Source organism: Ooceraea biroi, chromosome 4 (assembly GCF_003672135.1).
Source record: "Ooceraea biroi isolate clonal line C1 chromosome 4, Obir_v5.4, whole genome shotgun sequence".
In the NCBI taxonomy this organism is placed as follows: Eukaryota; Metazoa; Arthropoda; class Insecta; order Hymenoptera; family Formicidae; genus Ooceraea; species Ooceraea biroi.
Window position 1 is genome coordinate 15,694,394 of NC_039509.1, and position 27,218 is coordinate 15,721,611.

At 38.9% G+C, this 27,218-nt stretch overlaps 4 protein-coding genes and 1 long non-coding RNA gene across 5 annotated transcripts; 2 read left to right on the plus strand and 3 right to left on the minus strand.

Moving 5' to 3' along the window:
• The first annotated feature begins 63 nt into the window (after positions 1-63).
• Positions 64-3,627, plus strand: LOC105284627. The gene is made up of 4 exons (XM_011348299.3): positions 64-746; positions 826-1,030; positions 1,126-1,571; positions 1,643-3,627. Exons 2-4 carry the CDS (start codon positions 835-837, stop codon positions 1,805-1,807), a joined length of 807 nt encoding a protein of 268 aa, XP_011346601.1. The 5' UTR covers positions 64-746; positions 826-834; the 3' UTR covers positions 1,808-3,627.
• LOC105284642 lies at positions 2,934-4,229 on the minus strand. Its single transcript, XR_894901.3, has 2 exons — positions 4,131-4,229; positions 2,934-4,080 (listed from the first exon to the last, which is right to left on the minus strand). It is a non-coding gene; the product is annotated as an uncharacterized LOC105284642 (long non-coding RNA).
• LOC105284650 (SH3 domain-containing kinase-binding protein 1) lies at positions 4,160-22,778 on the plus strand. The gene is made up of 13 exons (XM_011348324.3): positions 4,160-4,399; positions 5,567-5,627; positions 5,836-5,974; positions 6,420-6,623; positions 6,928-7,025; positions 15,570-15,729; positions 15,807-16,223; positions 16,734-16,962; positions 17,039-17,439; positions 17,526-17,627; positions 17,886-17,983; positions 18,074-18,257; positions 18,358-22,778. The coding sequence occupies exons 1-13, from the start codon at positions 4,276-4,278 to the stop codon at positions 18,463-18,465; spliced, it is 2,325 nt and encodes a 774-aa protein (XP_011346626.2). The 5' UTR covers positions 4,160-4,275; the 3' UTR covers positions 18,466-22,778.
• LOC105284668 lies at positions 22,561-24,676 on the minus strand. Its single transcript, XM_011348349.2, has 3 exons — positions 24,164-24,676; positions 23,840-23,956; positions 22,561-23,649 (listed from the first exon to the last, which is right to left on the minus strand). The coding sequence occupies exons 1-3, from the start codon at positions 24,405-24,407 to the stop codon at positions 23,333-23,335; spliced, it is 678 nt and encodes a 225-aa protein (XP_011346651.1). The 5' UTR covers positions 24,408-24,676; the 3' UTR covers positions 22,561-23,332.
• Positions 24,677-24,781: 105 nt separating this feature from the next.
• On the minus strand, positions 24,782-26,038 carry LOC105284660 (CDGSH iron-sulfur domain-containing protein 3, mitochondrial). The gene is made up of 2 exons (XM_011348335.3): positions 25,877-26,038; positions 24,782-25,326 (listed from the first exon to the last, which is right to left on the minus strand). The coding sequence occupies exons 1-2, from the start codon at positions 25,934-25,936 to the stop codon at positions 24,967-24,969; spliced, it is 420 nt and encodes a 139-aa protein (XP_011346637.2). The 5' UTR covers positions 25,937-26,038; the 3' UTR covers positions 24,782-24,966.
• Between the last annotated feature and the right edge of the window lie 1,180 nt (positions 26,039-27,218).

Below are 27,218 nucleotides of genomic sequence, written 5' to 3' on the forward strand. Positions count from 1 at the left end.
TTGTTATTCACCAGCAAGTTTCTGACAGCGACTTAAGGTACGCAGATGGCGTTTCGTTGCGGATATAGAGTGGAGTTGTTTACGATGTCGTCCATTCTTAGTTAAAGGGCCTTCTCGTGAAGTCGCCGAATTCTTTGACATGTGAAAGAGGCTGCGGAGGCGCTTCTTCGAGGTGCACCGACGACGGCTGTTCATGCAGCCTGTTGCCACCTAAAGCACGTTAATTGCCATGACGTAACAGCCGAGAAATCCCAAAATCACGTCAGTTTTCCCGTGACGCACGGATAATGATGCACATTGTGTGAAATAAATGTGTTGCTGAAATAAATCCGTGTTAACCAGTTTTGTTTATGAGTTTTTGTTTACCACCCGACGTTCAAGACTCTTGTCAATGTATAAAGATATTTAACAAAAAACATATTTGTTTGCCTTATCTTAATTATTATACATGTTAATTTTTTATATTTTATGTTCGAAATTATGAAATTTTAATAAATGATGGTTGTGTTGGAGAAGATACGGAAAATGCGGCAAAATCTAGTCTACAAAAAATATCATTTACGTAAAGTGCGAACTATAATAATATCTTCCAGTGAGAGTTAATCTGTTTTATTTAGTAAATTATATTTGCAAAAATTTGGTTGGATTTTTTAGTTGTTTTTACTGTGCTCCAGTGCCATTTCAGAGTAATCAGCAACAGCAGATATTAATGCAATGTGTCTCCTAACATTGTAATTAATTATAAGGTAAAGATACATTTCCCAAGGCAGATTACATTTTATTTCACAAAATAAAGAATCATAAAATACACGTTCTGTTAAACAGTCGAGAAACATGGCTGTATTAAAGATGCTGAAGCGTATCTTGTGCAAGAATATTGCGTCGTGTGGGTCGAGATTCGTGGCCATTCTGGGACCCCTAACAATTCCGCCATTGCAGATCGTAACTTTATATTACTTCTGGCAGGATTATGCCAGAGTCGTGGACAAGCGATATTGCTCCTGTTCCTGTTGGGACACTGTATTCAAAGGTAAAAAGTTAATACCGTAGAATCTCGTACATGGTTTTTGAATCCCATGATCGATGACTGCAGATTTCGTCAGGTAATTTAGATTTCTGTCGCAGGATCGTACGAATCTGGCATCGCTCCCTACAAGCACATGTACTTCAATGCCACCTCGAATATGCTGAAGATATGGATGCTGGTAGTTGTTGGGGTAATCGTCTTTTACGAAACGATGAAGCACCTGGTGAGATTGGCGATCAAGCAGCGACTAAGGAATTCCATGATGCTGCTATTCTCTACCGCCCTGTTCTCCAACTATTATTCCTGGTGGGTCTACATCAATTACTGGAATGACGATTTTTACTCCCAGTGGTATCATCAGTTGTTCTTCTCCGTCACCGAGCTGATATCCACCGGCTGGGTCGTTCATTTAGCAGACAGAAAGAACCCCATAACTCATAGGAAGGCGTTTGGCATAGCCGCGATAGCCCTCTTACATATCATGGCTGGTGGATGGGATCAGTTCTTCGTAAACGTTGTCAAGGGCGAGGGCCACGCACATCAGGTAAGGATTGATCAGATTGATTCATTACGTGAAAAGTTTACAATTTGTAATCTGTGTTTAACTTGCACAAGGTTATACGCGATCTGGGCTTCATGATACCGGACATCCTCCACGTCGCCGTTCCGTTATGGTTGATTAAATTGGAGAGCGCTTATAACATCCACCTTCCGCACTCTTTAGCGTACATGTCGAGCATCGTAATGATCGGACTATGCATTTGGTCGTTTCTATTATAATCTGATGATTGTTGCGTTGATAGGCCTACACGATTGGATGATGACATTAACCCTTTGACTGCAGGGTATCGGAAAACGAAATGCTTTCTGTATGCGGCTGAGCTGAGTCGTTATACTGTACGGAGTGTTTTTGTGAAATATCTAGATCTCGTTTATGAATATGAGACCAGCCAAAATACTTTTTTGATAGTTTTACCAACGAAAATTGCTAGATTTATCTTTAAGTCACTGTTAAGAAGAAAGTTAGGAAGAAGTAAGCGCCTAAAGATGCTGTCAATATTTAATGAACGATTATCATTGAGTCTATGGGTGTTGGTAGCAGTCAAAGAGTTAATTTAAGCTCATTCTTCCTAAAACTGAGAGGATGGCCTTCGTTAATCCATTACGTTCTTCCGAAAGCGGAACTCCGCGATGCAAACCTCGGTCTAATATAAACGCCAAAATAGTCTCGTTCCTGTGACAGATTCGTTGTTAATGCAGGATGATAAGAGTTTTACAAATGGGCAAGGATGTCCAACAAAATAGTATTATCGTTAACAAATGTGTTCTGCAAGAGCAGTTTGACTGAACTTAAGTTACATTCCATCCTTTTCCAGTTACTATTTTTATCTCACTTTATTCTGTGCCTCATTGTTATGTCACATAAACTTCTGAAACATTATTATTTATAAAATATTATTTATAAAATATTTATAATAAGCTTTAAGTTTTGACTGAATTTTTACGCGAAATGAACTGCAATAACTGTAGTCGGACACTTAGTTGATATAAAAATTGGTTTATATAAAAATTACTGTAGTTTAGAATTGTTATAGATTACTGAAGAAATCACAAAGGATAGCGTTTAGAATTAATTCAAAGAAATTATAATATCATGTATTCATTGCAAACATATCATATACAGATAGATTACGAACAAGATGTTATCATGACAAGATTATGCAACGTGCAAAACAGCGCTAACCAAAAAATAGAGTATCCTACTCTTCATACGAGTTATAATGCTTAAAGTGCCTACACAGAACAAGATTACATTATTTTATATTATTATTACTAATTAAGATAATATATGCGAAGCAAACCGGTTTTTCGCGTGTTTAAACACAACGGCAAATACGGATGGTTACTTCCAAAATATTAATTTATTAAAACACTAAAATTTGCATTAACAATATGTAATAACAACATTAATTTTCGACTTTCAGTTGTTTAACATGAACTTGTCTTATAATATTCTTAGAGTTATTGCTAACGCGTTGATCCATCTAATTACATATCATTCTAGAGCCTGATAATTAGAAACTCGTTTTCTTCGATTGTGAGATAGCCTTTTTTTAACAGTTCACATACCATATTTACATAGACAGAAAAACGTAATCAGAAATAGATAATATATAAACAGTAGCAAATTATGCCTATCAAAATATCAAAATTAATTTTATTATTGTTATATATACCTACATGTATTTAGCGTAGAGTGTAAAAGCCATCTCCGAAGAAAAGTACTTGAGTAGAATTATGTCACTTCATATCTCTAATTCTAAAAATATATATAGTTGTAGTATATATATGTGCAAGTATGAAACAATGGAGATGTGAATCTCTGTTTAAGAAGCAAATTATTGTTACCGTACGTAGAGTAAACACAATTGCGTTGAATGGTCTAACAATTGTGTAAATTTGCAAATGTCAAATTCCGATAATATTTTGTTATTAAAGAAAATAAATACCATTATTTATGTAAATATACTCCACAAAAGAAATCATCCGGAAAAGAAATCAGTTTGATTCAAGATACAATAAAGCGGCCTAATTTCCAACAACTGTCTAGTTTTTTTCCAACATTTTCTCTTGTTCTACATCGCGTACGCATATTCTTCTTACGGATCTTTCAATTCCCGTACTCGTGTTCTTCCAATGCCAGATGTACATGTCGACTTATTCCGACATGTACGAAGTTTTATTATACACGAGAAAGACTCGGACTCTCCAAGAGATATCCAAGAGTAATGTAAAGAGAAAGTCTCCCCGTGTTCTCCTATATGTTGCATATACATATATGGCTATAGAATATTGCTCCCGGTAGACACCGTCTCGGCGTCTTCGTCGATCTTCGACTTCGTCTCCTTTTCGGTACGAGCATTTCGCGTCTGCCCTGACACACACGTACACGTGCACACAGTTTCACGCATCTCCACATGCGTTACGTGCGTGCTCCAACACACGTACAGGGCAAGGCTGCATTTGGCGCGTATGTGCCCTTCGAACTGTGCCTGAAAACGTGGCACATAAGCTACGAAAAGTCACACGATTGTGGGGGTACCTTTAACTTGCGCTAAAGCGCAGGCCTCGAATCGATCCTCCCCATCCCCGTGGTGGCAGCGCGTCCACGAAGTACAGCCCCCGGCCGACGACTCTCTGTTGTCGACCCAACAACAGTTCAAAACCATCCGAGACCCACGGCAAACATGGCGTTGGATTTCGCAGCCACTTACAAAGTCCTGGTACTGGGAGACTCGAACGTGGGCAAGACCTGCATCGTGCATCGCTATTGTGACGAACGGTACTACGACACATACATCTCGACAATAGGTGAGCGATACGCGTGTTACACCCACGAATACGTTCTGTCAGCCACCCTCGTTTACCTGTGGCTGTTGGCGACCAGCCGTCCCGTACGCCAATGGACTCCAAAGTAGTCCTCTAGTGATTACTTGTTAAATGATCAGCATGACGCGACCTCCTTTGCGGCCGATCGCGGATGTTTTACGATAATTTACTCGTTGCATCTGGAGGATATGTCACGCATCTCAATTTCGTGCTCAGCACTATAACAATAACGCATCGTGCCACGTACTGTTGACACAGATAACAGTTAATTAACTCTCAGTTACTACGGTGAGGTCACGTCTGTCCACGGCAAACGGATCTTACCTTGCAGATGGTAATCATCTGCAAGTATCAGGATAATACAGACAAGAGATTTAGTTCATTATTTCTGATATAGTAATTCTGACATTGTAATTCGTAATTTTACAGTTACTCCTTCCTTCGATTTTTACGATACGATGAGAAATAAAATTACTTTGTTTTTTAAAATTAATATAATATTAATATAATAATTAATTTTAATATAAAATTATTATCTTTTATTTTTTTGGGATTATTTTAAGCAATAATGACAATCATGTTTCAATCTAAATTTTGACACAAAGATGTTAATTGGTGCCGTACGTGACGTACCATATTCCGTGAAATTGTATATTGAGTCGGCATCGATCAGCTGATTATCCGGCCGTATCCGCCCCAGCCTCGAGTTTCTCTTCCTCTCTCTTTCTCTCTCTCTGCCTCTTGCAAGAAATGTAACTTTTTATAAATTTGAATTTAATCACACTGAATATAATTATAAGTCGGGTCATCTTGCTGATAATATATAAAATGTCTTGTGATCGTAATGTAAAAAAACTATTTCTGTTTGTTTGTGAATATTTCATAGCTCAATTTAAAATGTGTTCTTCATTAAGAATGTAGCTCTCGTGTAGATAAAGTTTTAATTATATTACTCTCACGCAAAAAACTCTTGGAATTCTCGCGTGACAAGTGTCACTTGAACCATATAATTAGTGATACGATCTTACAATTTTATGCAGTGAATAATAATCTCGAGATATAGTCCCGTGCATCCTTGAAAGTGTATCATTTGTACATCAATATTCACTTAATTACGATAGCGAATGTAAATGATAAATGTGTCCACAGGTATCGATTTCAAACAGAAGATCATTAATTTAGATGGCACGCCGATTAAATTACAAATTTGGTGAGTAATAACCAGCGTTCTTTTGTCAGCACCGATAAATGTTTCACCACGCTTAGTATTAATAATATACAGAAATACATGAACTTTTCTGAGAAAATCCATTTCGTACTGTCAAGTTTCATAAAGCACATTTTGCATATAAAATGATAGACTGCACATAAACGATGATAAAGTAGCAGAAAGTACATCAACGAATGTATCTTTAAAGGGATACCGCCGGCCAGGAAAGATTTCGTACTTTAACAACGGCGTACTATCGCGGTGCCATGGGTATCCTTTTGATGTACGATGTCACTAGCTTGGAGAGTTTCAACCATCTGTCCTACTGGCTACGGAATATCCAAGAAGTAAGATTAAAGTCGATTCTAAAGATAGAACGAAAGAGAGGAATAAATTCGCGCTATATAAGAACTTAAATGGCCGCGTTTAAACGTCCAGAAGAGAATCTAAAGTATTAAACAACCAATTTTAGTAAAATCTCACGTAAATTTAAAAGTGGAAGAAGTTCACGAGGACAGTTTATAAAATTTATGACAGACTACACAACGCGGCCAATTAAGCGCATTAAAAATCTAGCGTTTGATTAATTAAGAAGCAGTTGCAAATTTGTGCAATGGTTTTTATCCGTAGAAATTGTTATCTATTAAATCGGGAACATATTGTAAAATACACAAAGTCTATGTATAGACTTATTGATTTTGTAAGAAAGCGTAACCGATTCCGAGCCATCTGCATGTAATAGAATTGTCGAAAGAGTGAATCATAAGCAATTCCCATTGTTTGCATTGGCAGAATGCGTCACCGGACGTAGTAAAAGTTTTGGCAGCGAATAAATGCGACGCGACCGCGCATCGCGCAGTAGACGCCGAGAGAGGCCAGAAGATCGCTGAGAACTTCGACATGCCCTTCTTCGAGGTATCTTGCAAGGAAAACATCAATATCGAGGAAGCCTTCCTCACCCTGGCCAGAAGGATACGGGAGCAGCGAGGCCGACGGGTAAAGCCCACTTTTTATTTGTCCGTCTTGTCTTGTAGCGCAACCCTTATCAATGTTGCAATGAAAGGATCGATTTTAACAAACGATATTCAATTATTATTTCAATCATAAATGAAATCATATTTTATTATTATTACTTAAATGTTTAATTAAATTAAATTTTCAATTGAACGATATTTAATTCAAATAAAACTGTTTTAAGCCATCGAGGGCTACAATGAAAAAAATAGCTACGCGCTTGTATCTTTTCGTGATTGTAAATTTACCAAGATCGAGTTCTCACGAGCAAAATGGACAATTACAGGCCAGCCTGTTCGAGGCTTCCGAGAGAGAAGGTGCAGACAGTATAATTAAGGCACAGTCACCGTCTCAACAGGGCGACGCCTGGAGATGCACCTGTTAGTTCGGATGATCATTGGGGGTCTACTCGGCTGTCTGGCAGCTTCGACGGGATAGATAGGTATCAAGTCCGGAGAATTTCGTCTATTTATTGTGTACGAGAGAGAAGGGATGCCCGTTTCCATACCTGCATATATATAATACAACGTGACTATGGGTCGGCCATCAACGGAAGTCAACACGAAAGGCGTTTGTACACTTGGGTACATCCGGGGCAAGCATCCACGACACATGCAATAATCTCGCAACGGATATTATACATATAATCTCGTAAATCCTTGTTGCATGTGAGAGCCATAACAGCGTCCTCGGAACGACGTCGTGACGGCGTGATGCAACGTTAGCGGCGGTGCGATAATCGTAATCGTGAATCATCGATATCACGGTGATCATAGATGATCGTTGCAATGATCATAGATCACACGGAACGTCACGAGCATTCATCGCACCATGCATTCGAATGATCCGGAACGCCAGTTTCGAATGATCCGGAAATGCAAAGTAACACACGTACACATATATACCATACGTACATATGTACGGTTAGGCTCGAGCTACGTTCGAAATTATCGCGAAGTTTAACTCTGATATGCGATTACACGTCATAGATGTTTACTTATAGAGATTCGAATCGCGCGTGTGCGAATGTGCGAAGAGTTGGCAGAACTCTAGCTATGAGGTAATCGAAATGCCTATGAGTGCGCGGTCACCGGAAAACGCCTGATCGGACGAACGATCTGAGTCAACCGTTAGCAGGTTCGTTTGTTCATTTCCAAGTGAACCGAAATACTCAGCTGAAAGGATCGAGCGTTACGAGAGAAAGATAAAAAGAGCGAAAGAAAAGAAGGGAGAGGAGAATAGTTGACAGAGGAATCGCGAGATTTGCATTTCGTCTACGATCAATTTTTATATAATCTCGTCGATGTTAGACACAGGCCAGACACAGTCATTCGGTATTATAGGCAATCTAAAACCAAAGACGTTCAATTAGATTCGCTTGACGTTATTGCTAAGGCCTAAGTAAACGGAAACATCCTCTCGATACTACCGAGGCGACACTTTTCCGCGACGATCAACGTGTTTACTGTATAAAATGTCTACGAAGACATCATCAAGCGCATTGTGATTACCGTCTGAAAAACGACACTACTTTATGAGACTTGCGATTACCACCGATGTCTCTCAACGAGGACCAGGGCCTTTCCCTTATGGAAGGGCTTGCGCGATTAGCTGTTACGTCGGGATTATTTGATACACAGATGCCAACGTTTGCGTAGATGTACCTTCGATGTCGCGCATTCGAAGCAACTGCGGGCAATCACGAAGAATCGCGGTCGCTTTAACGTTGGGAGTACGAGTAATCTTTGAGTTTGGCAAACTTCAGTGAAAGGACGATGTTTAGAGGAAGCATGTTCCGCGGCAGTTCCTAAATTTGTGTGTAGCCAGATGCACGCGAAAGGACCGCGATTTATTGGGCTGTTTGCACGCAAGACTTTCCTGACGTAGGAAACGAAGGATCGTGCGCTTCTGCGTCGACATTCAAGTGAAACTCTTTTTCTATTTGAAGAAAGCAACGCACAAGCACGACAAACGCTATTTATGCACTCAAAGCACCGCTGACGTTCGTGTGTTCATTAGAAAACGGTATTTTCAGACTCTGAAGTGAAACAAAGTTCCGAACGAGGCCAAATTGATACGATGGCGAGCACTTGACATCTGTGTGTCGAATCTTTCATATCGGTACACGCACGTGATAATTCACCCTTTAAATTATTAATGCGCTTTGATAATCCTAACAGAATGCTTTCGGCGATCTGTGTTGTATCCGATAAAGTTTCGGCGATGCAATTGTATTCTGCTGCAGAACTTCATGGCACCGATACCGCGTAAAAAAGAAGGAAAGAAGAAGCGCCTGTTGGCATATTTGAATTTTTCGCGGGTCACGAGGTGGATCTAGAGCGCGGGTAAACTAGTTTAGCTGCCATATAAAATGCTGCAAAAAGTGCACATTTTACGGAACGTAAATTGCTCGATTAATTCTAAAGAAACCGGTGGAACTCGATATCTTCGATTTCCGAAACGTTGAGAGAGCTTTTTTTTACACGAACATATACAGCAGGGCTCTCGATCGATTATCGAGTTTCTCCATTTTTATATAGGCACGTTTCAAACGTATGACGCTTTCACTTGCAGAACAAATCTGAAGTTACGCTAAAGTGAACGGGACTGAAAGATGAATTGGATAGAAATTCTCGAAAAGCATATAGCAGTTATAGCAATTACGCACATGCAAGAGTAACTGTTTCAACTGTTCCAATGACGAGAAGAAAGTTACTTGCACTTTTTTAATTTAGAATCCGATTGACCTTTCAACCCTGTTCACGCGTCGTCGTTACACAACAGCAAACATTTTATATTGTCAGTACTAGTATCATCGGTATAAAGAAACGCACAACCTTTTGTAGCAAACGTAGAGAATCGTCATCGCCCTTTCCACAAGACCACTTTCACCGTTCGTACTCTTCGTTTACGCTGGCAGAAACACAAAAAGCCTTTATTGTGCCTACCAAAAGATTATAAGGAAGAGGATAAAGACGAAGAAAGATGTGAGAAAACGGAAGATGCGTGGAAGATACATTGCACGAGGTGTATCGAGACGTTTCATGATCGATCGGGGCAAAATAAGTGGAAAAGTATAATAATTATACGCTGGTACGTGTTCGATCAAAAGCTCAACACCTCAGCGACATTTGAGGGAGCTTGGTGATCACGTAAGAATCGGATACCTGCGATATTCTTTTCCCCTTGTTTTTATTGGGTACCTTCGAAGGTATCTTTAAAGGAAAGGACAAGTCTATTGTTTCATCCAACAAAGTGCAACGCGGCTTTCAGCGCTGCGATATCTGATTTGCATGCGCAGCAATCGTTCCAGCACCGCCAAGCCCGTTTCAAGTTGCACACAAGTGCAATTCGAGCTACACAATCCTGCAACTTTGTTATCTCGACGTGTGGTGCAGTGTAGGGGGTGTTTTGAAAAATGTGAGAACCCGGTTCGCACTACGTTACTCGCCCGTATGTTTGCTTGTTTGCACGTTTGCAAGTTGCAGATTGCAATCGGGACAGATTGCAGCCGAGTCCGAACGCGTGCACTCGACGAGAAGCGTGCATTGTATCTGTCGTGATCAATTGATCGCAGCGACGATGTCGACGAAACGAGATCATTTCAAGAATTGCACATGTTGACGGATTAGCGATCGGCACGACACGATTTGTTTTTCAGCCACGCAACCGTACTGTAAATGAAATAGTTACGGCGTAGGCTTTGTACTATTTGCGGGAGAATTACTATACAAATATATACATATATATTATTATATATATATATATATGTATACACGATACGATATGTATATGTATATATATATATATGTATATATACAGGCTGTCTGACTTAAGGCGAAAAACCTCTCGCCCACAGGTAGATCTCGTCGAACTGAATTAAAAAGTCCTGTACCATTTTGCAAACAGGATTTTTACAGGACTTTTAAATTTAGTTTGACGAGATCTATCTGTGGGCGAGAGGTTTTTCGCCCTATGTCAGACCCCCTGTATATTTGTTGCTTTTATATCTTTATAAATCGCGGCGTATTTGTAATAAGAACACTGCGAAATTCGATTGTCTCGCTTGCTAAGCAATCTGCGCGCCCTTTAATTAGTGCAGGGTTTCCCAGATTTAAAAAGGATGAAGATCATTAAAATTTAATAGCGTAATTGCATGTAAAAATAATATTTTTGTTTGTTGGTTTCGGGAAGATTTCATCACATCTTCAAAAATTATTTTAAAATAATTGCAATTACAATTTTCAAATAATTTACATTACGAAATATTGTACTTTAGAATTTTATCTCGATCCAATTTTTGAAACGTTGAACGAGACGAATAAAAATCTATATTTTTGTCAGATGTCAGCATGTAATATCTATTTTTAAAGTCTGGGAAACCTGAAATTAGCGGAAATTAACCAGATGTGATTAAAGAAACCGGGTGTGTCGAACGCGTTCTCGTCAACCCAGGATCTTTTTTAAATGCGCGCGTGATCTGTCAGGACTATACCGTTAATTTTCATTCTGCGGACTTTGGCAAGGAGAAGCGCCCGTATTCTCGATACCATCCTCGATCTTCTCGGCGAAACTGAATTTCTCTAGTCAAAGGCGATGCATAAGACAAGTAAGAAGCACCCGAGACGATTTTATGTGACATAAACTCGACTTGGCTACAATTAAACGGCTGAAATTAAAATCACATTCGGCTATTGAACTTTGATTGGCGTACAAAGTGCGGGTGCTCGTAAGTTTCTCGTAAGAAATATATGGTAGAAAGAATGAAAAAGAAAAAAAGGTGTCAATTTGTAACACGGCGTCGCGCCTACGTGAACGGTAGAGTCGCTTGTACGAATTTCCTTTAGATAGACGCTGGATCGTCTTCATCGAAGAGTGCTTGATTTCTCGTCCGAAGCTGGTCTTCGGCTGAAAAGGCTCTCCCGAGGGAGCATTTTTTATACGACTTAGTTGAGCCTGCCACGTATATGCGCGCGCGCGCGTGCAGCGCCGTAACTAGTGCTTTATTGTATTATATCATCATGCGATTTTATAAATTATCTCACACACCATGTTCTTGGAATCCTGCGAAAAATGTACGAAATATCATGTTCGCGTCTGGGATCCATTTCGCTCTGTATCCATGCGAGTCCTTTTAATATTCCTTGGATCCATTAATTTCTGATTCCGCAAATTTCTGTGGACTTGGTTCTATAAATCTCTGGATCAGGAATAGTGAATTACATAGTCTTTAATTTCTTCGTGTCATCCTAGTTACGGCTCTGCGAATTTATCGCTCTCGGTTTTCAACGATCTTGCAATTTCCAACGATATGATGAAAGTTTCTCGACAGGAATCAGCTATGTTTTTGTTATACACAAGCCCTGTTAAAAATTATATATATACATATATAGATATATATATATAGAAGTAAAATAGGATAGCTTGATCGGGTAAAGCTTTCATCGCTATTATTTTTGAATTTGCACACTCGATCTTCTTTGTAAATTTATTGAAAAACTTACTGTGTTAATTCTTGGATTTAATTAAATTGAAAGTTTATGTTTATTTTAAACATTTACTTTCTTGGCTCCATTAAAAAAGGCTCGAGCATGGAACTTTTTGCCCGATCACCGAGGAAATAATTGCGAAGATGTTAAACGTACGATATAACGACAACTTTTACAAGATTTCATTTCTCATTACATCACACCTCACCCTCGACAATGAGCGTCATGTTACATAATTTAATTCAACTTTCGCAATCGATTATCCGAATGTATCAGTATAAGTGTATAAGTTTTTAAGTTTGTAGAAACAACTTGTTCAACTCGATGTCTGACTCAATAATAAATAAAAATACACACTTTTTACCTACGATATTCCGTGCTACATTTTTTTCATGACACAATATCGAATTTAGGAGATTTTTACTTGGAAGATGTGAAATGTTAACAAAGAGAATACTAAAGCTTCCTGTCACTCAATGCTCAAGAAACAAGATAAGTAAACGAAGCAAGCAGGAAAGAAAGTGACGCTTAATTCGAATGCGTACGGTTCTCCGGGTACGTGTCCCAAATGTCCCAAGTGTCACGTGGATTGTCCAACTCGCGAGTGCCACTCGCCCGCACTCGCGAGGTGTTGGAGGATTCCCGTATTCGCCGCGCGCCGCCGATACGCGATACTCTTCAGCGATAAGACGCGCGCGATTACCGGAGTGAATCAGCGACTTGAAAATGGAGGACGACACGCACACCGTTTTCCAGTTGAGTGGCCGCGCTGAATCGTTCGCCGATGCGCATCAGGAAGCCGAACTACGTACGTTGACAAGTGCGTGCACACGTCGTGCCGCGGACAGTTTCAGCTTTCTTGAAATTTGGAACGAGTGCGGTGAGCCCGAGTTCGTTATTGCCAGCCCGACGATTAAACGATAGTTAGCGATTTGTGATGTCACGATTAGTCGTTTTATCGCCGATACGAAAATGCGTCAGCGTGCGCCGCGTTAAACAGTAGCAGCAATATTTTGACACATTTTTCGAGAAATTATATATTTATATTGTGAAAGTTCAGGTGATTACGATCGATGATCGACAAAAGGAGAAAGTCTGCAAGTCAATTTGCTGGAGGATCTATTAGAATGAGTGCGCTTTTAGTGTTACATTCCATACGTGAAAAGATGGAATACTGTAGTAACGTAAAATAAAATACGTATTAATAATAATAATAACGTAATGAGCAGAAATAATCTGAGCAAATAATATGTTATTGATGATGTCTCTGTTTAATGGCTTTTTAAATTAAAATGCATTAAAAAGTGTTGTTCTAAAGGCACCTCTAAATAATATTCTAATCTTTCAGACATTCTTTTTAAATTGCAAATGATTTTTAACTGTTTGGGGAATGATACAAAAAATTAATAAATATATGCGCCTTGTGGACCAATAAAATTTGGAACACATGCAACATGTCGTGACTCATGTTTCGATGAATTTAGTCTATTCGGTTGTAGAAGTGTTTTGTCGCGCAAGAATGAATCACGCAGTGAACGAGACGTATAGGCACATACAATAGTACGACTTTCCCGAGTTTACGCTGACTAAAGCGAAGTGCGTGTAGTAAATAGCAAATAGAAGTGCACGAATTCAGAAGATTGCATAGTAAAATGCATGGAATTCAAACTTATCTTGATTTTCTTTTATTCTCTCTCTTTTCGACCCATTTAAAATCTTTGTTGTAAAATTGTACTATCTTATAGTATTTTGTCGAATAGTCGCTAGGTCTTGCAAAATCTCAAAGTTGACGAAATCTGAAAAGCTCTGACGTACGATTCGGCAAGGTTTGAAAGTTGGCAGAAAGTTAGGAGAAGTATCATCTGATGAGATAAAACATAAGATTTGATAAGATTTGGTAAAATTTAGCGAGGTCTAGCGAGACTCTGCAAGACATTTCCCAGGCAGCACATGTTAGCCTAATATATGTTTCTTAGGCGTATCTAATGTCTAAGAAACATAAAGTACCATTTAAGAAACGGTTTAAATAGAAACCGTTTTTAGACCTCAATTTTAAAAACGTATTTTTCACCTTTCCACAGAAACGAAAAATGTGTTTTATTAAATTGATTTGAAATTATATAATTAATATAGAAAAAATAGTAATTTCTACTTACTTTGCGAGTATTCATTATTTTTACATCATACGTTTCAATGTACTCGATTATGGAACAAGAGACAAAAATCAACACAAGTGTGTGTGATTCCCACCTCTGATTCACCAAGCGACCGATAGATGGCCAGGCCAGACGTGACGTTCTCGCAAGTAACATTTGTGTTATCACCTTATAAATAACCATCCGGAAAACCGATCCAATACTCTTTTCTTCTTCTTTTCTTTCGAAACTTTTGAGATCACTATTACTTGAAGTGATATTTCAAAAGAGTGAGATTCCACTACACGAAATTTAGAGAGTAATTCATAAAATATAAAAATCTAGTTTTTTAGACAAATGTGACTTAACTCTGTCTATCTTTGAGGCACTGATATATAGAATTGATAAATATTTTTCTGATGGTTTCTGAAACGTTTCTCCTAACGTTTTTTCGTTGGACATTTTTCTCCTAAATAAACGTTTCAATAAAATGGTTATGAAACGTTACGGCAAAACGGTTTTGAAACCAATGCGTGCTGCCTGGGTTGACATCAAGTATTTTAAAATTATGATACCAAACAAGATTTAACAGAATTAATGAATAAAACAGATGGATTACAATTAGGAAGAGACTGTCACTACGTTTACGCGAGCGTTACTAATAGTTCACGGCTAGACTCCCGTCTACGCGCAGCGAATTATCATAATAAGTTACAAATAATTCGAATGAGTTACTACAGAGAAGTAACGCTCGCATAAATGGGAGAAAGAGAACAGAGGCTCAGATCGCGCTACCGAGCAACCTCTTTATTTCGCGCAGATATCAGAGCTGTTGAGGCTGCCGAACGCAAGATGGCCACGGTGACGGACACGAGTAGCTGTCAACTGTGGCCGGGATCCGCCTAAATCCGTAATCACGCGACGGTGCTGTCTCGCGCGTCGCGTCGCGTCGCATCGTGTCGCACCGCGTTGCATTGCGTTGCACTGCACTGCACTGCGATGTGCACGTACGTGAGTCCACTCGTTCGTATCGTCCGCACGCAAACGCATCGGGGCAGCCCGCGCGACGGTTCGCCGCGAACGCACGTCACATCGTAATTCCCGCGTTCGTCAAGTCAAGTCGCGCGGCTCGCGTTCTCGTCGCGACAGTTCCTCGGCGACTGTTGCACCTCGCGTCGCTCGATCTTCGAGTAATTCGGTCCAGTTCGCGCCGATCGAACTCGTCGCCTTATCGCAAGCGTGTTTGCTAAAGGCCAAGCCTTTCCCGCAGACAGGGCTCGTCGAGAGTGCGTTTCCTTCCGAAGCATGGAGGCGATAGTGGAGTACAATTATGTCGCGCAAGAGGAGGACGAGCTGACGCTGAGAAAAGGTGACATCATCACTGGGATTAAGATGATGCTGGGTGGATGGTGGGAGGGCACCCTGAGGGACAAGCGTGGCATGTTTCCTGATAACTTTGTTAAGGTACCGTGCATTGTAGCGCCGCACGTTTTGTCATCCTTTCCTGTCCATCCACTTTAACGCTATTGTCCAATGTACAGGTGTTGGACTCCTCTACGACTGGTAATGGGAGCAGCGGCAGCAACAGTGAGACTGCAAACAGCACAAAGTCCGATGAAATCACTTTAAGAAATGGATCCAGCAGACGCTACTGCAAAGTCCTGTTTAGTTACGATCCGTGTAACGAGGACGAGCTGACTCTAGTGCCACATGATTCTATAGAATTCCTGGGGGAGGTAGAAGAAGGATGGTGGAGAGGTCGCCTCAGAGGTAGAGTCGGTGTGTTTCCCTCAAACTTCGTTTCCACTCCCGCCCCTGAGGAACAAGAGAGGCACAAAGAGGGAGATAAGAAGGAGATGTGCAGAGTACTTTTTCCTTACGAGGCTGCTAATGAGGACGAACTCACCGTGGGCGAGGGAGATATTGTCACGCTAATATCTAAAGATGCACCAGACAAGGTTTGAAGTTTATCTGATCAGTATTGTTACAATGACCCAAATGATCGTTATGTATATCTTTAGTAAAAAACTTTTCCTTCAAAAATTTGGAGCATTCTTAGATAAAATCATATCTTCTTTTACAAATGCAATTGATAACGTCGACATTCGCTTATGCGTATTATTTGATTGAAGTTTAAGATTAAAATAAAAAATACTTGAAACAATTTATTGTGACTGATCTGGCAATACACTGGTGGAAACACACCACCAGTGTATTGCCAGATTGGTCATAATAAATTGTTGTTTCAAGTATATAAGCAACTGGCAAATTTATTCCATTCATTAATTAAAATAAAAAATATTTTATAAACAAGGTTTAATTAATTTTTCGTGCTAACACTGTAAATTCATATAATTTTGTCTTTTTAATTATAAATTTTAAATAACTGTAAATCTAAACTTTTGAGCGATAATATATATATATATATATATATATATATATATATATATGTATAATGATTTACGTAGGGCTGGTGGAAAGGAGAGTTGAGAGGACAGATTGGATTGTTCCCTGACAATTTTGTTGAGATAATCAGCGCAAAGGGTGATCCCCAAGAGCAGGAGTCCCAGTGGCACGAAATAACGTCCTCCAGTGTAAAGTCAACTACCAGACATTCCCATCAAATCAAGAAGACCGAGAAGGCGCACGTTAGGAAAAGCGTGGACGCCAGGAACTCGCATTCGAGTACCATATCTGGTAAGATGCCAAGCTCACATCTCGGCGCGGCACTTTTATGTGCGATATATAATGTGCGAATTTCATGTTTCGGCAGATCATTTCCCCGCCATAGACACCGCTAAGAAGAACCTGTCTACGTCGACAGGCCATGTGTCGTCGGCGTCGTCGTCAACTACCGGAAGCGGGGGCGGCGATAAGAAGGCGGCTGGCAGCCACTCGATTATATCGAGCCTGAAGCGTCTCGTGAGCGACGTGGGGAATAATAATGGTGTCGGCAGTGCGGCGAACACCGCCACCTCCACCTCTTCGGAGTGCCGTGAGGAATTGGACGGCGTGGAGCGCGGGGAAGGTGCACCGCTTTCGCATCTGACGGCCTCTCGCGCCAAAGCGCCCCGGCGACGACCGCCCTCCTCGCAGCACTTACGTCATCACGCCGCGGGCTCAGCCGGCATCAACGCGTCTCCGACGCTCCCCAATGTGCCCAACACTCTTCTGGTACTATGGCCGCAGAACAAAATGTCTAACTTTATCTATTGATCGACGGCAGAGATATTAATTTTAATGTGCTCAATCATTTATAGGAAGATAATTTGTCTAACGGACGCACCGACACCGCGTTGGAGCAAATACCGGACGAAGAGACCGACGGACTTGCGGCGAAAGCAAGGAGAAAAGCACCATGGGTAATTCATTGGATGACGCAAAAGTCATTTTCTCAACATTTTTTTCAATTGCTCATTTTTTATTAAAAATTTTACTTTGCCAAAGTTTTTTCATAAATGATTGCATTTGCGAGCAGACAAAACAATTTTAATTCGAAGCAATTTTAGCGGTGCTGTTTCTTCAAGAAAAATCCAAGATTTTTGCTTAGTGCCATTGAGATAATATAAAAGCAATGTGAGATTATCGATCTTATCTTATCCTCTAATATCTTTTATTAGGTTGAGGAATTAAAGATGAATCAGATGGAAAGGAGAAAGATCGCCGCGGTAGATCGAGTCGATAAGCCGGAGGTGAAGAAGGAACGGAACTTCTCGCGGTACGTTTCGCACAGAATTTCTGACGAAATTCGCCGAATTAATTCTGCGGACATGCAAATGTACACGTATTACCTTATATCGCCCGACAGGTTAATGACGCAGGGAAATGTCACGGATTCCGTTAACAAACCGGATACCGATAACGACGATAGCAAACAGAAAGATAAAAGTCCGCGGGCTGACACGAGTCCGCACGCCGACCATAGCCCCGGTGCATCGTCCGGACAACCGGCCTACGTTCCATACGCACTTTACAGCAAATTACTGGAAAGGGTAAATATGCACGTTAATATAATTCGCGTTACCTGTTACACTTTCATTTGAGTACGTTGCGTTCGATACGCGCGACATTAATCTGAATTGCTTGAACAAGGTGGCCGCGTTAGAAGAGAAACAGGCAGTATTGCAGATGACAGTAGGACAGCTCTCCGAACAGCTCATACCTCTCCTCGCAAACTCATCGATTAACAGCAAAGTATAATACGTATCGACGCACGAGGGGGTGGTAAATCGATAGTATATTTATCGGCCCGTATTACTACACACTGTGTTGTTTTCTCATTGCGTCACTAATGAGAATCAGACTAACTATTGCTGCTCTAGCGTATAACGTTTATTGCTATTACTGTTGTTACATATATACATATATATATATATATATATAGATATATATATATATATTTATTCGTTTGTGGTAGCATTCAGTTATTGTTTACTCCGTCGGTGCAGTATTCGCGTGAGCCGGTTGAAAACGCAACATTCCACACGACATTCTTCGCCTACGAAAAAAAAAAGAAAGACGTATTTTTCCCTTCACTTGGTTTCTCCGATAATTTAGTAGCGATCTCGCTGTAACTGCCGGAGTTTATCACTCTCGCGATAATCGCGGCCGTTTCACGGATGCCCGCAGCGTTCGCGGTCGCGAGTCTAATAATGGTTTTACGCTTCACTCCCGTCATTTCAAACATCTCACGACACATATCAGAACATATGAGACACAAATCTTCGGTATATATTTGCACATATTCTAGATACGATGATATTTCTTCATTATCAGTAGCACGAAAGATCATAAAGTTCCGAAAAAGAGATAAAAACTAGCGCAAGTGTCCTTCCAGGTGAGTGCCCGTATTTTCTTTTCTATCAGTTTACATTTTAATCATTTTATATTATTTATTCACAAAAATATTGGGTAATTATTTATAATAAGGCAGCCACCCCCGAGTTCAAACATTTTTTAATATGTCAGGAGGATTTCTATAATATAGGTCAACTGGACTTCGCGTGGACAGTCAAAAACGCATGCAAAATTATTAAACTTTTTCGTTAATAACTCTTTAAGAACAACGAGCTGAAACCTTCACAACGTCACTCAAGATGATGACCTTGATGATAAGATGATGGTTAAAAAATTATTGAAATCGGAGGTGGCTCCCTTATTGTAAATTATCAAATATTGTTACATCCCCGCTATCGATGGCTTGATTTTGCGCTCTTATAAAGCGTGTATCATATCAATCAGTTATAAATATGAAAAAAGGTGATAGATAAAAGAAGATGAATCCTCAAACAATGAAATCATTTAGAAGAGATAAATGTATTTACAGGCGTCTTCAATGCCGATACTTGAAATCAAGCCTCTTTTGTTTTTATTTTTGTACAATAAAGAAGCACATAATCGACTTATCGATACGGATGTAATATATTTTTAATGGGACTTACGAAAAATAGCTGATTGTGTTAATTCTTCGTATTAAACAATGGAAAATGGAGAAAGGTACAAGAGAGTACTTAAAGTCGATAGAACATAAGAATATATGTGATTCTTTTTTTATCCAACGAACGTAGCTGCCTCGCGATGATTGTATGAAGATTTTGTTCAATAAGTTTCTTCAGTAATCTGAGTGCCAATGTGAAGCATTTCGTTCACTGCATTTCCGGGATATCTCATTCAGTAGGAATGAATAATTCCCTCGTTGATTTTTCACAATTAATAATATCACTGAACTGCGGTCTAGTACGACTTGTACGAGCCTAATTCGACGTATTCGTCGAGCCATTTATTTCCATGCGCTTGTCGAAGCATATTCCGGTTTTGGAAATGTCTTTGAAACGGTGCTAGTAACGCGATATGTGATATATCGTAGTGTCACGTGATTATACTATTCACATAGAAAAAGGAGGCAGCGAGAAATTTATAAGACTTTTATTTCTGTTTTAAGTAAATGTATTATGGCAGGATGATAAAACTAGGTGCACTATAGCCTGTTTTAAACGACAGATTAGCAGCTTTATTCGATATAATCATAATCATGAATCATGTTGAATATGAAGGAAAAAATGTTTTATTTTTTTAAGAAAACAATTTTAAGTAAATATGATAAAAGATGATAATGATATGTAATCAATAACGAGAGAGGAAATACAAGACGCTATTTAATTTTCTCTCAGTATTCCGTAAAATATACTTAATATTTTAACTAATAATATAGAGCGGATTGCAAGGTTTCCTCTCTAATTATTTTGATATAAAATAGATTTTATTTTTATGCAGAACATATCAGATAATATATATACGTATGCATATAATTCTTTCACTTTTCCATCAATTTTTATAATCCAAATGTAATTCCAAATTGTGAAATTTGATTGAACTGTACATTTATCATATTTACTTGATCATCGAATGTATATTTGTTAAATTACTGAATTTATTAATATATTGTACGATATATTCAATGTTCACCTAAAACAAAACATACTTTGGGGCGATTCAATTACTTAATACAATCTTGCAAATAATTATAATTTAATTATATACGTTATTACGTTTGTAATCGTAATAAATTTCGCAGAATTAATCCCCGAAAAAACAAGATGTATGATAACAGTTATTGATTTCATAGAAAAAGTTACAATGCAATCAAGTTCTACATCAGATGTAAATTCTTGTTTCACATGTAATCCGTCCCCGAATGTCAAAAAGAAATCAATATGCGATTCATTATATAAGTTGGCTTAATTATTATAAGACTATAATATTTTGATACGAACATTTTACAATGAAATTTGTATATTTATGGACACGTATAGTTTATGGATTTCTTGTTTTCTTTTTTTAAGTATTATTACTCCAATATTGGCCTAGAGCATTTATTATTTTATAAGGTATACGTTTATCAAGACGTTTATCAATCATGTGCTATATTTCGAAGACTTTTGCATTGTAAAACATCGCAAGAATAACTCCACAGATGAAGCTTGCTAGTTCTTCTAATAATAATTTCATAAATCGTTTTATAGCATCTTTATTTAAATTCCATTTTCTTCTTCTGCGGTACGTAAATTTGACACGCTGATTCGTTAATATGAAATCAAGGAGAATTTGTTTAATTGGCACTTAACATTAACCACAAAAGAAAGTTCAAGGTAAACGAGAGACCACAGTAGAATGTCACTGTAACAGTATCATGTCTTTTATACTTTTATATTCCAGCGGATCAAGTCGTTTGAACGTAACATTCTTTAAGTGAATATCTGTTCACTTCTATCTCGTATACAGAGCTTCGGTTTGCACGAACGCGACGTTGTGCACATTCTTGCAGATATAACACGTGACAATAATAGTTATTAAGCGAGTTCGAAACAATTTTCGCCGCAATTTTTTTTGTAATCGTGATTGCGTCCCAAGATCGTTCGTGATCGTAATTCGCCGTAGGAGCTCAGTTAAGACTTTGGTTGCATTTTACCTTGCAGGATATTTTTTTTAACAACGAATAACCGTTTGTATCAATCGTCGTTTCTCCACTCTCCACTATGTATCCATATCGTCTTCCCTTGTAATAAACTCTCGCGATCATGCACAATCACTACACTCCTGATTGTAGTAGTGTGGCAATCAATTTGAAAATCATGAAACTAATTAGATTAATTAAATTACGTTAAGTTAAGCTTGTACTTATAAATTGTTTTATATTGCGTTCGCATTTATCACCGAACTTGTTCCAATGTCTACTCGAAACGGTTCGAGAATCGCCAAGCGTTTAATCTGTAAATACCAGTGTTGAGCACTAATCCTGCGTGTTGAGTGAGAAATATGCGATGCGATTGTAAACGAAATCCTTATTCTAAAGATATCGCGTCCCAAGCATTATCCTAACGCAACAATGGATCAGCAGCATGTAACCAATGTTGATCACGGTAACGACTATCTCTTGTACGCTTTCGATCGCTATCGGCGGCTATGGCGAATGAGTATCGTTCGCGAAGACTAATAATAGCAGACCTATTTCCGATTGTTGTCGCGCGATATCGAATCTTATCGAGAGGCGAGAGACATTTTTGTATCACGCTGTAGAACAAAGTGTGTAATCCTCGATAAGAGTCCTATTGAAGAGCGGACGAGTCATCGTCGCGACACAGCAGCAGCTGTTAGCTACACTATATAGTTGTTAAGTGACATTGCTGTAGAAAGCATGCTCTAGAATGTAAGGAAATTGGAGAATTAATGACTCGGGCGAACCGCATACGATTTTTAATGTTATTAACGTTTAGGCCTACTATGTATATATACGTGTATAAGTAATGATCGAGTGAGAGTTGTGTGTATATATATATATATATATATATATATATATATATATATATACTCCGCCTCTGTCTCAATCGTGTCAACCGTGCGTATACGTCGGATTTAACAATCGTACCTGTAAATAAAGCCATCGCAGTAAATCTTTCTCTGCATACACTGATGTTGGAGATTCCTGTAGCTCCACATTAAATCTCTGTACATATTTAACGTTTGCCTTCATTCCGACCCTGTCACTCGCTGCTAAATGATTAGATTAATACGAGTATAAAAGCTGAACAAGAGATACATATTCTCATTTTTCGTGAAAACTCAGATTTTTATGGAAAATTTGCCTTTCTTAACACTTTAAGGAATAGTTTTGCTTCGATTCTCACTTTTATCAAGAGTTTCAAGAATGTCTTTGATCTCTGATGTAATATATTCTTGTGATTGTCATTCAAAGCTATTTTTATTTGCGTATAATATTACATATATATTTTTTAATTTTATTATAGTATTTGTATTATGCACTGTGATGATGATTTCTACGATGTCGTGACGATCGTTCAGGTAATGGCGAGATTTCGCAGATAAACGGCAGCGACGTGTGGCAGGGTATCAGTTTCCAAAAGGGCGGTGAGCTTTCAGACGGATTTACGAGGGCAACGCACCCTTTCGAGTGCGACGGCTCTCCCTCGCCCCATGCTCGATAATCGAAGCAAGACAAGGGTTCGCCTGACAAATTATGTATTTTTTAAATTTGTTATCGTAAGCAGCTTTAAAGTGTTCTAATTCTTGAAAAATTTGCTCTGAAATCATCATGCGCTTGATAAAAATAAAATCTGTAAACACAAAGATTACACGTACTAAATTCATTTTTCCAGATTTTTTCCTTGACGCTGCTACTGAGACCCACGAAACTCGAAACGTTTTGCGAAACGAATTTTCCCAGTCCTTCTGTGCGTTCTTCGCTTATCACGTGTGCGAGTGATGCGTTCCATTTGTGGCAGAAGCTTCGTGCTTGCGTGTAGTTCAAGCTCTCGGACGAGAATAAGAACATCCCCGCTTTAGGAATGCACTTCAGCGTAGCGTTCACTGAAAATACTTTTTGCTGCAGGCTGAAGATCAAACTTGCGGAAACCATTTCGCAGCAAACCGTTAATTTGATTGATTGAAATGGTGTTGCATTAATTTAAAATTTTTTCTTGGCGTACAAATTTCGAGGATTCTTGCGTACATGACACTAACTGAATTAATGTAGACAGTAACAGGCGATTACAATTACCTGGTGGAATGAAAACGGGGTACATGCTGTAATAGTTATAATTTACCGCTGGCATGAGAGTGGTCATGTTGTGATCTTCGGGGCACTGAAGAGCCTGGCACGTATTCTCTTGTTTTCCTGAGTGAAGATACACCGTGAGAGTGCAGGAGAAATTACAAATTGCATTGGATAAATCGTGCTAATTGAATACGTTAATTGCAGGGCGCTTTACAGCGCGTCTCTACGCCTCGCCTTATATTTCGTCATAATAAATGCCACCGGGATATCGTAAAATTATCATAATTACACGGCGCAATTACGTTTAATTGCCTGCTGCTCACGTACCGGCACGACTTCTTGCGGAAACAAAATTGAAGGCAAGAGCCTTCTTCGAGGCGGCGAATTCCTTGCACTCGGTCACGTTGGAAACCACTCTTCGCGATATGATCGGCTGATTCGAGCGCGAATTGTTCCTCATTAAATCGTATCGCGGCAATCCATGATAATTGATCTCGCAGCAGCGGTCGCAAGTGGTTAAATATGCCGCATGTGTGATTAGTACAAACAACAGCAGATTAACACTTAGCATACTATAAAATAATTGTTTTCTTTAGACCAAGTAGCTACTTCCAAGCACAACGAACGCAACACATTTCATGCCTGCCCTGAATTTTGTCTTGGTGATCCATGGAATGGATATTACGTATCTGCGATTGCGGAAACATACATCAATCAATTTGACGAGATAATTATGCAATCATGGAAAGCAGAAATCGTGAATTCTCAGTGCAATTCATGTTGCACCATGCTACATTGTATCGATAGTACCGTAATTTATAATCCCAATATTTTCTATTCTTTAATAATCTTCTTCCGGTTCTATTTTATTTTAATTACTATAACTAATTTTATTTTAATTACTTTAACTAATTTTTCAGAGGAGTTGGAGAAGGTATCAGCTTACAATATAATAGCGTTTTATTAAAATATCACGATGGCAAAACGTTGTAATAATAACAATCATACAGGTATACGTGTATTATACACTACTGCATATATTTGTAAAAAATATGACGCATGCAGTCGCACACGAAGCAGCCCCTAGTTTTTCAAGATTCATGATAATTGCGCGACTCGCATGGCGCCGTCTATCGTTTATCTTTCTTCTCATATTTATCTAACGTTTTGTGCGTGCCATCGCAGAAGGGTCTGTTCGATGTCCGCTTGCAGTTGCACAGCCAGTACTCCTTAGTCTCCGTAACGTTGAAGCGAATGGGTCTGAGCTTGATCTTGAGGAAAGTGTCTCGATGCGTGCCATCGCACAACGGCTGGTTCTTACTCTGGCCACACAGGCACCACGAGTAATTCTTGCCAACCTCGAGGCGTATCCTGAATGGCTTCGTGTCATACACCACTCCAGTACTGGGCTGCTGGTTAGCGCTGTACACGTCCTTCAGCGGATTTACCGGTATCGGCGGTTCCTTGGATTCTGTAGAGAAGCGAGAAACCTGAAAGTAGTGAGATATTGTAAACTAGAGATTTTTCATAGATTGTCAATTTTGTTTCTTTTGCTACCGAGTGAAAATCATCAGGTCGCACAAGTGATGCGTTGCAACTTACATTGCTTATTACTTTATCAGATCAATAAAGTATTGCGGAACTCATTTCGACCATTTTTTAATTCTCTCGTAAAACCTTTCTTAAATTTCGTGGTAAAGTGCGAGTTAATCTGTGTCAACTCTCTTGCTGCATCAAAAAGGTAGTAAACTACTTTACGGATGTGTTTTCTCTTAGAAACAGAAGTAATCCGGTTAACGTTTGCGTTCTGCTATTATTCTTGGTACTCATGAGACTTACAAGCCTTTCTCTTTTTCATCGGATTTATAAGATTTCGGACTAGATCGTTAATTAGTCGAGGCTTCCGACAGTAAAATTACTTTATATCATCTTCATTGCGTAATTATTTATTTTTCTGCTTACGAGAGATATAGGTTAGAAATAGGTTAGACAGGAACAGGCGGACTATTGAATGCTCCTCTTTTTTAGATCGTGACTTACATTCTCGCGATGGAGAGCGCTTAAACGAGCGAGTCGCGGTAGTCGATTTAAAATGCTCATACTGTTAAATCGCCGATCACGTATCGTGTTAAAACGAAAGCAACGATCACACTGATCACTGTTGATCACGCTAATTGCGTGTCGGAGTGGGAGGGAGATGCACATTCAGCTAACACCTGACAGTGCTGCCAATATGACTTCGACGAAAACACTGTGCGAAGTCTGAGAGTGTTCATTGAAGAGCAGTGAAATCACGTGACTACAAGTTACTACGAGTCACGTGATAAACACGTGACAAATACACGTGGCAAGCACGTGATATATAATATACCCTCTAAAAAACCTTACAAAGGTAAAAAAATACGCCAAGTACATAAAAAAGCAAAACTAAATATGATGAAATCCATAGTTAACTCTAGCCAAGTACCTAGAAGCAATTCAGTTTGAGGATTTGTAATTTGAAATAATACTTGGCGTGCCCGGGTCGCATTGGACATGCATTCTTCTAAATTTGTACTTCCTTGAGTATTTTCACTAATGACTCGTAAATCTTTGTATTTGGTAATATTAAAACAAATACGTTTACAGTTTTGCACATTAGCGGAGTGATTATAAATATCCCTTTTCATTACTCACTCAATACAAATAATTTACACATAGAGTTTACACAAATTATAGGTAGGACGTACGTTTTAATGCAACCCGGGCACGCCAAGTATTATTTCAAATTACAAATCCTCAAACTGAATTGCTTCTAGGTACTTGGCTAGTTAACTGTGGATTTCATCATATTTAGTTTTGCCTTTTATGTACTTGGCGTATTTTTTTACCTTTGTAAGGTTTTTTAGAGGGTATTTTTTTAATTAAAGAAACTACCACATTGGTTTTTTCGAGTTGAAAATACCGTAAACTCAAAAATGAAAAAGTTCTAGCCCTAAGAAATTTTTTCTTTTTCCGAGCAGTTCTGTGGTATTTATATTGTTATTTGGCATATTGCCTAGAGTTCTCGATGATTAAAAATTTGTTAAATCAATAAATGAAAAAGTTCTAGCCATTAAAATTTTTTTTCTTTTTCCGAGCAGTTCTGTGGTATTTATATTGTTATTTGGCATATTGCCTAGAGTTCTCGATGATTAAAAATTCGTTAAATCAATAAATGAAAAAGCTCTAGCTATTAAAATTTTTCTCTTTTTCCGAGCAGTTCTGTGGTATTTATATTGTTATTTGGCATATTGCCTAGAGTTCTCTGCTATTGAAAATACCGTAGACTCAGAAATGAAAAAGATCTAACCGTTAGAAGTTTTTTCTTTTTCCGAGCAGTTCTGAGTTGGTGATATCATTA